The sequence below is a fragment of the Gracilinanus agilis genome, chromosome 4, assembly GCF_016433145.1.
Source record: "Gracilinanus agilis isolate LMUSP501 chromosome 4, AgileGrace, whole genome shotgun sequence".
NCBI classification, from domain to species: domain Eukaryota; kingdom Metazoa; phylum Chordata; class Mammalia; order Didelphimorphia; family Didelphidae; genus Gracilinanus; species Gracilinanus agilis.
Window position 1 is genome coordinate 439,353,583 of NC_058133.1, and position 12,641 is coordinate 439,366,223.

General features: G+C 36.0%; 1 protein-coding gene across 1 annotated transcript in view; it reads left to right on the forward strand.

Annotated features, from left to right (window-relative positions):
* The window catches only part of FNBP1L (formin binding protein 1 like), a 108,909-nt gene that overhangs the window by 63,761 nt on the left and 32,507 nt on the right, over positions 1–12,641 (forward strand). The window contains exons 7-8 of the mRNA XM_044672003.1: positions 5,365–5,493; positions 7,344–7,490. Of these exons, the coding sequence (XP_044527938.1) occupies positions 5,365–5,493; positions 7,344–7,490 (276 nt within the window). The remainder of the gene's footprint in view (positions 1–5,364; positions 5,494–7,343; positions 7,491–12,641) is intronic.

Below are 12,641 nucleotides of genomic sequence, written 5' to 3' on the forward strand. Positions count from 1 at the left end.
ATTTTGACTTATTCTATTACATTCACCTTAACTTCTAGTGTTTCATCCATACATGCCCCTTCAAAATATTGAGGCAATGACACCATTACCAGGGACCATAGAAGAGATTTTCCCATACAGGAACCAAACACTTTGAGTTGCTTATGATTTGTCTCTCATTACTTTGTAGGTTTCTTATAGATCCAGTTTTCTGTTGAGCTCTGGGTTTTTCCCCAGGAATAGTTGAAATTCCTTTAGTTCAGTGATGGGCAAACTTTTTAAAGACGGTGCTAAAGGAAAGGAAATGCTCATCTGTCAGTCTGTTTCTAAGGCAACTCTTTCGAAGTTTCATTGTACCGTATCCTACTCATTGTATCGTATCCTACTCATTGTATTTGTCAGATTAGAAATAATGTTGCGCAGCCAGATAGAACATTTCAGGGGGCTGCATCTGGCCCACGGGCTGTAGTTTGCCCATTACTGCTTTAGTTCATTAAATGTCCAGTTTTTACCTTTTGTAGTTATGTTCATCTTTGCTAGGTATCTTATTCTTGGTTTTAGCCCAGTTCTTTTGTTTTATGAAATGTTCTTTGCGTTACATTCTTTTAATGTTGTGGCTTCCAAGTCTTGTATTATTCTGACTGTAGCTCCACAGTATTAATTTTTTTTTTCCTGTTGCTTTTACTATTTTCTCTTTAATCTGGGAGCTATGGCACTTAGCAATGATGTTCTTGTACATTTTCATCTTTGGATCTCTTGAGGTGATTAGTGAATTCTTTCAATTTCTATTTTACCCTCTGATTCTAGAATTCCTAGACAGCTTTCCATGATGATTTCTTAGAGTATGGTATCGAAACTCTCTTTTGATCATGACTCTCTGGGAGTCAAACTATTATTATATTGTCTTTCCTTGATTTGTTTCCCATTTCTGTTGTTTTTGTGATAAGATGTTTCATAATTCTCTTCCATTATTTAATTCTTTTGATTTTGCTTTATTATTATTATTATCCTAGGAAATCATTAGCTTCCCTTGTCTAATTCTAGTTCTAAATACATTATCTTCTCCTGTGAGTTTCTGAATCTTTTTTCCAGTTTGAATGATCTTTCATAATTTTCTTGCATTGCTCTTAATTTTTTTCCCAATTTTTTCTTTCTTTTTTTTTTTTTAAACCCTTACTTTCTGTCTTGGGAATCTATACTGTGTATTGGCTCCAAGGCAGAAGAGTGGTAAGGGCTAGGCCATGGGGTTCAAGTGACTTGCCCAGGGTCATACAGCTGGGAAGTGTCTGAGGCCGGATTTGAACATAGGACCTCCCATCTCTAGACCTGGCTTTCAATCCACTGAGCTACCCAGCTGCCCCCTGCTAATTTTTTCTCAACTTCTGTCATTTGATTTTTGAGGTCTTTTTAAAAGCTCTTCCAAAAACTTTTTTTTGAGCTTGTGGCCATTTATTGAATTTCTTTGCAGTTTTTGAAACAGGTGTGTTTTAATTCATTGTCCTCTGAGTTTGAGGGGAGGACATAATAACTATCAGTAGTTGGGTTCTTTTTCATTTGCTTATTCATTTTATTTTTACTTTAAAAAATTTTAGCTACCAGACCAATAGACTTAACTATTGACTTCTTGCTGGAGTCTCAGGGTTCCTAAGGTGCTAGGGTGTGTTGCCTCAGGTTTTAGGATTTTTTTATATGTTTGTTTTTTCTTGGGCCATATTTAGTTAATTCTTTTTATAGTCCAAGGTCTAAGGTACTGTCAGGCCCCTGCCCAAACTCTAGTGTGTGATTGACCTCTGATGCTCCAATTTAGAGCAGTTCTGCCATTGCAGCTGCAAAGCAGCCAGTTAGCCTTCCCTATGGCTGGCAGCAACCAGGGACTTTATTCTCTTGGGAATAACCATAGCTGATGAGGCTCTAGTCCAGTGATTCCCAAAGTGGGTGCCACCGGCCCCTGGTGGGTGCTGCAGTGATCCAGGGGGGTGGTGATGGCCAGAGGTGCATTTATCTTTCCTATTAATTGCTATTAAAATTAAAAAAATAATTTCTAGGGGGGCTAAGTAATATTTTATCTGGAAAGGGGGCGGTAGGCCAAAAAAGTTTGGGAACCACTGCCTAGTTCCTCAGCAATCATATTCAGCAGTGGACTCTCCTTCCTTCCCCCTTCTCTTCCACTGTCACAGCCTGGTATAGAACAGGCATCCATGGCCTCCAAAGATCCTTATTCCTTAGCATCAAGGCTTGAATTCCTGCCCATAGGGCCTGGTGCCCTAGGCTCCCTGGTGTCTACTCCTTTTGTCTTTAGCTGTCAACTGGCCTGTGGCAGACATAGCTGATCCTAGGGCCCCTCTTCCTGTAGATTCCAGTGGTATCCATAGGGATTCAAGCTTTAGGGCTTTAGCAAGCAAAGTGAGGTTGCCTTTTGCCCCCAGGGATGGCTTGTTGATTCCAGTCTTGTTTGCTCTGTTCCTGTCCCCAGGACCTTTGGTGGTGGTGACACTGAAGCCAGGGAAATCCGAGACCTTCCTGAGTTATCACTGGCTATTCAAGTTTCACTCTTGACCTCTGTCTGCTTTTGTCACTTTTAGCATTGATTCTGTGGATTTTTTTTTTGGGGGGGGGTGTTGTTTGTGAGGGTATTACAAGAGTGAGATAGCTTAATGGCCTCTTATGTGGCTAAGATTAGAAAGGAAATAGTTGCATTAAGATTCTGTGATAAAGGTCTCATTGTCAAGATGTATAAGTAGCTAATTCATATTTATGAGAATAAAATTTATCCCCCAAATGTTAAAAGGTCAAAGGATAAGAATAGATAGCCTTTAAGGAAAAACATTCAAGTCATGAAAAATGCTGAAGATCAGTAATAATTAAAACTACAAATTAAAGTAATTCTGAGGTTCTGACTCACACCCATCAGATGAACCAAGTTGAGAAAAGGAAATGAGACTTTGAAAGAGTTGCAAGGAAGGAGTCATGTTGATATTGATGGTAATGTGAATTGCCTAGCCATTCTGGAAAACAGTTTAGAATTATACCCAGAAAGTTCCTAAAGTGTGCATACTCTTTGACTGAGGGATATCATCTCTACCTCAAGGAAATCCAAGAAAGGAGAAAAGGCTCTATATATATAGAAATATTTATAGCAACTCTTATAGAACTAGAAAGTATAGGAGAATGTTTATTAGCTGGTGAATGGCTGACCAAGTTATGGTATATTATTCTGTTATAAGAAATGAAGAAAGGAATGTTTTCTGAGAAACCAGGAATGATTTATATGGACTGATGAAGAGTGAAGTAGTCCAAAATCAGAAGGATAATTTTTGAATTGTAAAACCCAACAGTTTGAAAGACTTAAGCACTGTGATCAGTGTACTGATTAATCATAATTCCGTAAGACTGATGAAGTGTAGTAAATATTTCATTATAGAGAGGTGTTGGGAGTAATATATAGAATGATACATAATTTTTAAAAATTAATCAATTTATTTAATTTAGAATATTTTCCCATGGTTACATGATTCATGTTCTTTCCCTCCTCCCCTCCTGTAACCAACGAGCAATTCAACTGGGTTTTGCATGTATCATTGGTCCAAGACCTATTTCCATATTATTAATATTTGCAATAGAGTGATCAATTTAAAGTCAATATCCCCAATCCTATCTCCATTGAACCATATGATCAACCATATGTTTTTCTTCGGTATTTCTGTTCCCTCAGTTCTTTCTCAGGATTTAGATAGTGTTCTTTCTCATAAGTCCTTTAGAATTGTCCTGGATCACTGCATTGCTGCTTAAGTCCATTAATTAGATTGTACCACAGTGTATCAGTCTCTATGTACAATGATCTCCTGGATCTGCTCCTTTCACTCTACATCAATTCCTGGAGGTCTTTCCAGTTCACATAGAATTCCTCCAGTTCTTTATTCCTTTGAGCACAATAGTATTCCATCACCAACAGATACCACAATTTTTTCAGCCATTCCCCAATTGAAGGGCATCCCCTCATTTTCCAATTTTTTGCCACCACAAAAAGCGTGGCTATAAATATTTTTGTGCAAGTCTTTTTCCTTATTATTTTTTGGGGTCAGACATATCTTTGAATGTGATCAGTGTGGCAGTTTGTTTTATTTGACAATGTTTATTTGTTATAAGGATTTTGTGTGTACCCCCCCTCACCCCCCCCATTGGAGGAGAGTGAGACTGAAAAAAACTTGTTAATTGAAAAAAACTAACAATAAAAGGGAAAAAGTCACTTTGGTAATTGAATAGGGAGAGATTTGAGAAAAGAAGACCAGTTAGAAGACTATAGCAATAATTTGGTTGGCAGGTTATAAGAACTTGAACTATAAAGTTGTGGCTGTATGAGTAGAGATAAAGGATCATATGTAAGAGATGGACTCCAAATTGAACATACTTCCCCGTCCCCCTTTTATTATAGAAAAGGGATTTCTGTACAACATTCAGTGAACCTAGAATTAATATGTAACAGGAGCAACAATAATAATAATTAGTAAATTCCATGTAAACTGGAAAGACCTGCAGGAACTGATGCAGAGTGAAAGGAGCAGAACCAGGAGAACATTGTACACAGAGGCCGATACACTGTGGTACAATCAAACGTAATGGATTTCTCTACTAGCAGCAATGCAAGGATCCAGAGCAAGGCTGAAGGACTTATGAGGAAGAAAACTAGCCATATTCAGAGGAAGAACTGTGGGAGCAGAAATGCAAAAGAAACACAAATGATTGATCACATGGTTTGATGGGGATATGATTGAGGATTTTCGCTTTAAATGATCACTATTGCAAATATTAATAATATGGAAACAGGTTTTGAACAATGATACACATATAACCCAGTGGATTTGCTTGTCAGCTCTGGGAGGGGGAAGGGGAAGAAGGGAGGGAAAGAACATGTATCATGTAACCATGGAAAATATTCTAAATTAATTAACTAATTAATTTTAAAAATAAAATAAAAGACCTTTGAGGGAAAAATAAATTATAGAAAAAATAATTAGTATTTATTAGTACAGTTTGCATCTGATTTTTTTGTTATACTGATAAAAAATATGAGCTAGCTGTTATTTTCAGATACTGTACAATTTTTAAGGCATTTGAGATTTTTATTTTTTTCTATGATGTTAAGTTGAACTATCAACTTAAGAGTTAATTATTTAAACTATCAGATCAATTTAGTGCAGTTTAGATCCAATGGAACTAAATAATATTCTGGTATCTTTAAAAAAAGTTGGTATCATTGTCTTCTTAATACCCAATACTAACATATCCACTTATAAAATCTAGTCCATAAAAGTGTGCATCTTCAAATAATTATTTAACCATGCATTTTTAATTCGTAATGGCTGAGTCTGATGTATTTCTTTGCAGGCTAAGCAGCAGCTGAATCTTCGTACACACATGGCTGATGAGAATAAAAATGAATATGCTGCACAACTTCAGAACTTTAACGGAGAACAGCACAAACATTTTTACATAGTCATTCCTCAGATTTATAAGGTAAGTTGTGCAAATGAAATTAATCCTATAGTAAATGGGTGAAAGTTTTTATAATTTTGCATTTTGTCTCTAAAATCCAGAGTGCTGATAGGTTTCTAGATCAGCTGTTCACCAAAATTATTAATAAGTTAAGTCTTCATGATTATATAAAAAATATCTTGTCAGCTTTTTTAGATTGAAAATTACCAAAAAATTAAGATAACCCACAAAAATAAAAAAAGAAACCTTAAAAAAAATGTTAATTATTCTTTGTCATTAAGTGCTTTGCTAAACAATTGAAAATGGGGTGGCTTAAGTAATCTAGTTAACAGAATGCTGGACTTGGAAGTCAGTAAAACCTGATTGCAAATTTGGCTTTAGTTACTACCTATATTCTCCTGGACAATCATTATAACCTCTTTTTTCCCAAGTTTGATTATCTATAAAATGTGACTAATTAAAGCTCTTAACTCAGGGTTGTTATAAGGATAAAATAATATTTGTGAAGTGCTTTACAAACCTCAAACAAATATATACATGTACATATACACACACATATATATAAACGAATATATACACACACACACACACACACACACACACACACACACACACACACTACCTGTTTACTATTATTAGCTTTTGATCATCATGTTGTATTCATCAGTATCAGTATCTTTTTTTTTTTTTTTTTTTAAACCCTTGTACTTCGGTGTATTGTCTCATAGGTGGAAGATTGGTAAGGGTGCCATCAGTATCTTTTTGACTGGGTGATATAAAGAAATCTTTAAAATAATGTATTTGCTCCCCTGATTCTTAGCTGCATTTCTCTTTCCCTGAAAGTTTAGACTTTTTTATTTTTAGATTATATAATGTGGTCAAGAGTTTTTGTAAGCCCAGAACACTGAAGCAATTGGTTCCCAATTGGTATTCATAGTAGTAAAAGAATGAAAGATTACATGAAGTTCACATGATGCTGATACTGCCTAAGATATGAAGGGAAATGGTTTAAGGGAACAATGTTAAGTCATATGGTATCTGCAAAAGCAGAAGTCTGGGTGGAAAGGATGCTAAGGTGTGTTTTCTTTTGATTACGGGCAATGTTGAAAAATCTGGAGCTCAGTATGGGTTAGCAGAATAGTGAAATTCTTAGGTTATAACATGTAATCCAAACCTCTATATCTGGCTTGGCTTGACCACAGAGACCTTAGCCTGGACTACCAAATAAAATGTAGACTAGTGAGCAATAAAGTACTTTCAGCCCACCTTGGCTTCTGGTCCCTGGGATAAAACCATACTTCCCCTTGCAGTGTAGACCACTGCATGTGATTTCTTACCCATTTGTCTGTCTGCATTTTGTTAATGAGATCCCAGACTCCAGGAGGTGGTTTAAGGAAGAAAGTAATATGAAGAGTTATGGGAGTGGTCATATAATGAGAATCCTTGGCTAGTAGAGGAATAAAACAAACATTGGCATGATATCACTCAAATATAGGCTATATTGCTATTCCCACTGTGCAGCACTGTGGCTGTATAGAATGGATTCTTTAGTTAATGAGGATGCCAGCCTAATGTGTGAGCTTCATGGGCAAAAATTTTGCTTTGTGCACTCTCTTCATCACCTTATTTCTCTAGTACTTTGGCAAATGTAAACTTATTCTAGTTACTTGGGATGTAGGCCTAGGGTGCTCTGATTCAATTCAGAACAACTCAAGGATTCTAATATTTAGTGCTTTGGAATGATAAAGGAAGGTGTGTGACTTAGATGTATATAGCTGTGCTGAAAGGATTCATAATTCTCATTCTGTGTATTGCAACTGTTTCAGGGCTTTAGTGATTTTTTTTTCCATCTATAACTTCTTAATTGATAGCATCTTCAGGAAATGGATGAACGAAGAACTATCAAACTCAGTGAATGTTACAGAGGATTTGCAGATTCAGAACGTAAAGTTGTTCCAATCATCTCAAAGTGCTTGGAAGGAATGATTCATGCTGCAAAGTCAGTTGATGAAAGAAGAGTAAGTATTCTGAAATGTGTTCTACTTGGATGCATGTGAATAAAATTATCTATAAGTTTTACATGTTAGTGGGTATTTGTCTTCCAGGAAGATTACTATATATTTTGAATTTTCACTCTAGATTTAAAATTCTGCCCGGTTTCAAATTACTAAGTTGTCAAATTTCTTTCCAATATTGTTATAATACAAATACAAAGTTCAAGCATTATTTCTATCCTTTTCTCTTAGAGAATATATTTTCTAAGAATTTAGGCTGTTGGGTGCTAGACTTATAGGAATGATATAATTGCCATAGTTGTAGTCTTCATCATATTCTTTGGATACCATGACTGCTATCTTCAAGTTTTTGAAAGATATTCTACTTGACCCCAAAGGGCAGAATTTGATTTGAGGTAAAGAAAAATTTAACAAATAAAACTGCCATTCAAAAGAAGCATGGAAGGTTGCAACATGGAAAATGGCGGGGTGGAATTCCTGCAAGATACAGGGTCAAGCCTCACCTAGAATTCCAGGGGACCCCCCATGGAGAACTCTGGGTGAGGAAATAGTTTGAAAGGTTTTAAGAGATAGTAGGGTCCCCTTCCCTGGGAGGAGAGAGAAAGAAAGTGTTAACAAGGCTAAAATTTTGGTAAGAAAATATTGTGTTTTCTAAATAGAAGAGTTGATAAGATGTTTCTAGAGCAAAAGGAGGAGGCTTTCAGCAGATTACTTAGTTCCCCTGTATCTTCAGTAAAATTCTGGAATTTCCACTGGAGTGAATAATGAGCAAAAATTATGATACAAAACTACAGTCAATAACTTTTCCCACCCCAGAACTACATAAAAAGCCAGCAATAAGCCCACGGGTAATAGGAAAGGGGATCTCCAACAAAATCAACACTAGTACAGGCTAGCTGTGCCCAGCCTCTCAGTGTAACCAGCATCTCAGACATATGTAGCCAATAAGACTGTGTCCAGAGGCATCAAGAGCAGGTCTCCCAAGAAAGGCCCAAGGAGGTCAGAGATCCCGAAGTGGAGAATTTAGAAACTCTGGGGAGCAGAATGATCAGTTTCCATTATTCATACTAGAAAAACCTAGGTAATTTAGGTTCTCTGAAATCTCTTGCAGTCTGTCCTGAGATTCATTAGGAGGCCCCTAAAGATACAGTGTTTGGAACCTCAAAGATCCAAAGAAACTTAAGCCCAGGAGGTTTGGAAGGCAGCAAAAGTACTCGGGTGATCCAGGGTGAGATTCTAGCCCAATTGGCTACCCAACCGCAAAGTGTGGCAAGTGGTGGAGCTTTGCCCTGCTAATTTAGGATCTAAAGCTGAAGCATGGGTTAACAAAGAAAACACCAACCGTATAAAAAATTATTGAAAATCTTGTGGACCCCTTTACCCCCAAAACAAATAACTTTAATAACTACAAATAATGATTCGAAGGGAAAAAGGGTTTTTCACAAGGGCTTCATGAATATATATTATAAATGAAGCAAGAGATTAAAAATGAAACTTGGTCTTAAAAAATGCAAAAAACAAATCAGAAATAATGTAAGAATCATTGAATTCCTTGAATACCATGATTTTAAAAACATTTTTAAAAAGAAAGAATAAAGAAAACTTCCTAGATCTTGTAGAAACAGAAAGCCTGGTGAAGAGAGGAAAGTTCTACCCCTCACTTTTTGAAGGAAACTCCACATGGAAAAGTCTCATCAATATTATATTCCAAATCCCCAGTTCCTACATCAGAGATAAGAGAGAGGGGAGGGTGGGTGGGGGGAAGCAAAGGCTTAGGAAGAAAAGTAGTTCAAGTATTTGGGATTTAGGAAGGCTTACCCAAGACCTTTCAGGTCTAATTAAAAGGGAAAGGAGGTCTTGGATACAAGACAAGATATAGTGACCACACAGGCCTGTTATCATCCTAAAAAGAAAAAACTATATCTTGAATGGAATAGAGGATTTTCAAGCATTTCTGATGAAAAGAGCATAGCTAAATAGGAACTTTTAAATACAAACACAAGAGTCCTGAGAAACCTAAAAAGGTAAATTAATTTGAACGGTGAGGATAAGATAGGGACAATGAAGGGGTTGAGAAGGAAGGGGAAGTAGAGCTAAAAAGGACAGAGAGGTTGTTAGAGAAGTCTAGCTTTGTAAATGAGAAGAAACTTGATGATAACTTGAGGAGGTGGTGGGGAGAAATGGAAGGTTTTTTTCCTTTATTTTTTCAATAACAAATTTCCACATAAGTTTTCCAAGTTACATGATTCATGTTGTTTCCCTCCCCTATCACAGAGTTGACAAGCAATTCAGTCTGGGTTGTATATGTATTATCAAGCAGAACACATTTCCATATTACTCATTTTTGTAGGTAAATAATCTTATATTTATTTATTTATTTATTTAGTTTTAGACCCCTTAACTTCTGTGTATTGACTTATAGGTGGAAGAGGTGGTAAGGGTAGGCAATAGGGGTCAAGTGACTTGCCCAGGGTCACACAGCTGGGAAGTGTCTGAGGCCGGATTTGAACCCAGGACCTCCTGTCTCTAGGCCCGGCTCTCAATCCAATGAGCTACCCAGCTGCCCCGGTAAATAATCTTATAAAACCAAAACCCCAAGTCATATACCCAAATAGTCAAGTGATAAATCATATGTTATAATCTGCATTTATACTCAAGTGAAAATTTTTTAAGTGAGGAAAATCCAGGCATTGTGAAAGCAAAAAAAGTAGTAGCAGATAAGGAGATATTGGAAATTAGGTTAAAGCTTATTGAAACCTGGGGGGATGGAATAAAGAACATTTGTCACCAGCACAGAAAGGAGGAAGTTTGTATCGAAAAGATTTGTTTCTTGAAATTCACAGCAGTTTTTTAACCTGTCAGAAATTTTTGTTAACATTGTAAAAAATGGATTTAAAATTAGCAGACAGCCTTGAAGTTTCTGAAATGATTTATTTGAAATTATCCTAGGAACTAAGGTAAGAAGAAGTCATATAAATTGTGATAGTTAACTATGATACTGGACGAAATATAGAACAAGTAACTTTTAAGCATAGAGCATGGAATTCAATTCAATTAAACTCAACAGATATTTATTACTATGCCAGGTGCTGAGTTCACAAAGCTAAAAAGGGAAGCAGTTCCTATCTTCAGGAGCTAATACTTGCTTGAGAATGGGAGGAGACATCATGTATACAGAGAACTAAATACAAAATATATATATATATATATATATATATATATATATATATATATATANCCTTAAAAAAATGTTAATTATTCTTTGTCATTAAGTACTTTGCTAAACAATTGAAAATGGGGTGGCTTAAGTAATCTAGTGAACAGAATGCTGGACTTGGAAGTCAGTAAAACCTGATTTCAAATTTGGCTTTAGTTACTACCTATATTCTCCTGGACAATCATTATAACCTCTTTTTTCCCAAGTTTGATTATCTATAAAATGTGACTAATTAAAGCTCTTAACTCAGGGTTGTTATAAGGATAAAATAATATTTGTGAAGTGCTTTACAAACCTCAAACAAATATATACATGTACATATACACACACACATATATATAAACGAATATATACACACACACACACACACACTACCTGTTTACTATTATTAGCTTTTGATCATCATGTTGTATTCATCAGTATCAGTATCTTTTTTTTTTTTTTTTAAACCCTTGTACTTCGGTGTATTGTCTCATAGGTGGAAGATTGGTAAGGGTGCCATCAGTATCTTTTTGACTGGGTGATATAAAGAAATCTTTAAAATAATGTATTTGCTCCCCTGATTCTTAGCTGCATTTCTCTTTCCCTGAAAGTTTAGACCTTTTTATTTTTAGATTATATAATGTGGTCAAGAGTTTTTGTAAGCCCAGAACACTGAAGCAATTGGTTCCCAATTGGTATTCATAGTAGTAAAAGAATGAAAGATTACATGAAGTTCACATGATGCTGATACTGCCTAAGATATGAAGGGAAATGGTTTAAGGGAACAATGTTAAGTCATATGGTATCTGCAAAAGCAGAAGTCTGGGTGGAAAGGATGCTAAGGTGTGTTTTCTTTTGATTACGGGCAATGTTGAAAAATCTGGAGCTCAGTATGGGTTAGCAGAATAGTGAAATTCTTAGGTTATAACATGTAATCCAAACCTCTATATCTGGCTTGGCTTGACCACAGAGACCTTAGCCTGGACTACCAAATAAAATGTAGACTAGTGAGCAATAAAGTACTTTCAGCCCACCTTGGCTTCTGGTCCCTGGGATAAAACCATACTTCCCCTTGCAGTGTAGACCACTGCATGTGATTTCTTACCCATTTGTCTGTCTGCATTTTGTTAATGAGATCCCAGACTCCAGGAGGTGGTTTAAGGAAGAAAGTAATATGAAGAGTTATGGGAGTGGTCATATAATGAGAATCCTTGGCTAGTAGAGGAATAAAACAAACATTGGCATGATATCACTCAAATATAGGCTATATTGCTATTCCCACTGTGCAGCACTGTGGCTGTATAGAATGGATTCTTTAGTTAATGAGGATGCCAGCCTAATGTGTGAGCTTCATGGGCAAAAATTTTGCTTTGTGCACTCTCTTCATCACCTTATTTCTCTAGTACTTTGGCAAATGTAAACTTATTCTAGTTACTTGGGATGTAGGCCTAGGGTGCTCTGATTCAATTCAGAACAACTCAAGGATTCTAATATTTAGTGCTTTGGAATGATAAAGGAAGGTGTGTGACTTAGATGTATATAGCTGTGCTGAAAGGATTCATAATTCTCATTCTGTGTATTGCAACTGTTTCAGGGCTTTAGTGATTTTTTTTTTCCATCTATAACTTCTTAATTGATAGCATCTTCAGGAAATGGATGAACGAAGAACTATCAAACTCAGTGAATGTTACAGAGGATTTGCAGATTCAGAACGTAAAGTTGTTCCAATCATCTCAAAGTGCTTGGAAGGAATGATTCATGCTGCAAAGTCAGTTGATGAAAGAAGAGTAAGTATTCTGAAATGTGTTCTACTTGGATGCATGTGAATAAAATTATCTATAAGTTTTACATGTTAGTGGGTATTTGTCTTCCAGGAAGATTACTATATATTTTGAATTTTCACTCTAGATTTAAAATTCTGCCCGGTTTCAAATTACTAAGTTGTCAAATTTCTT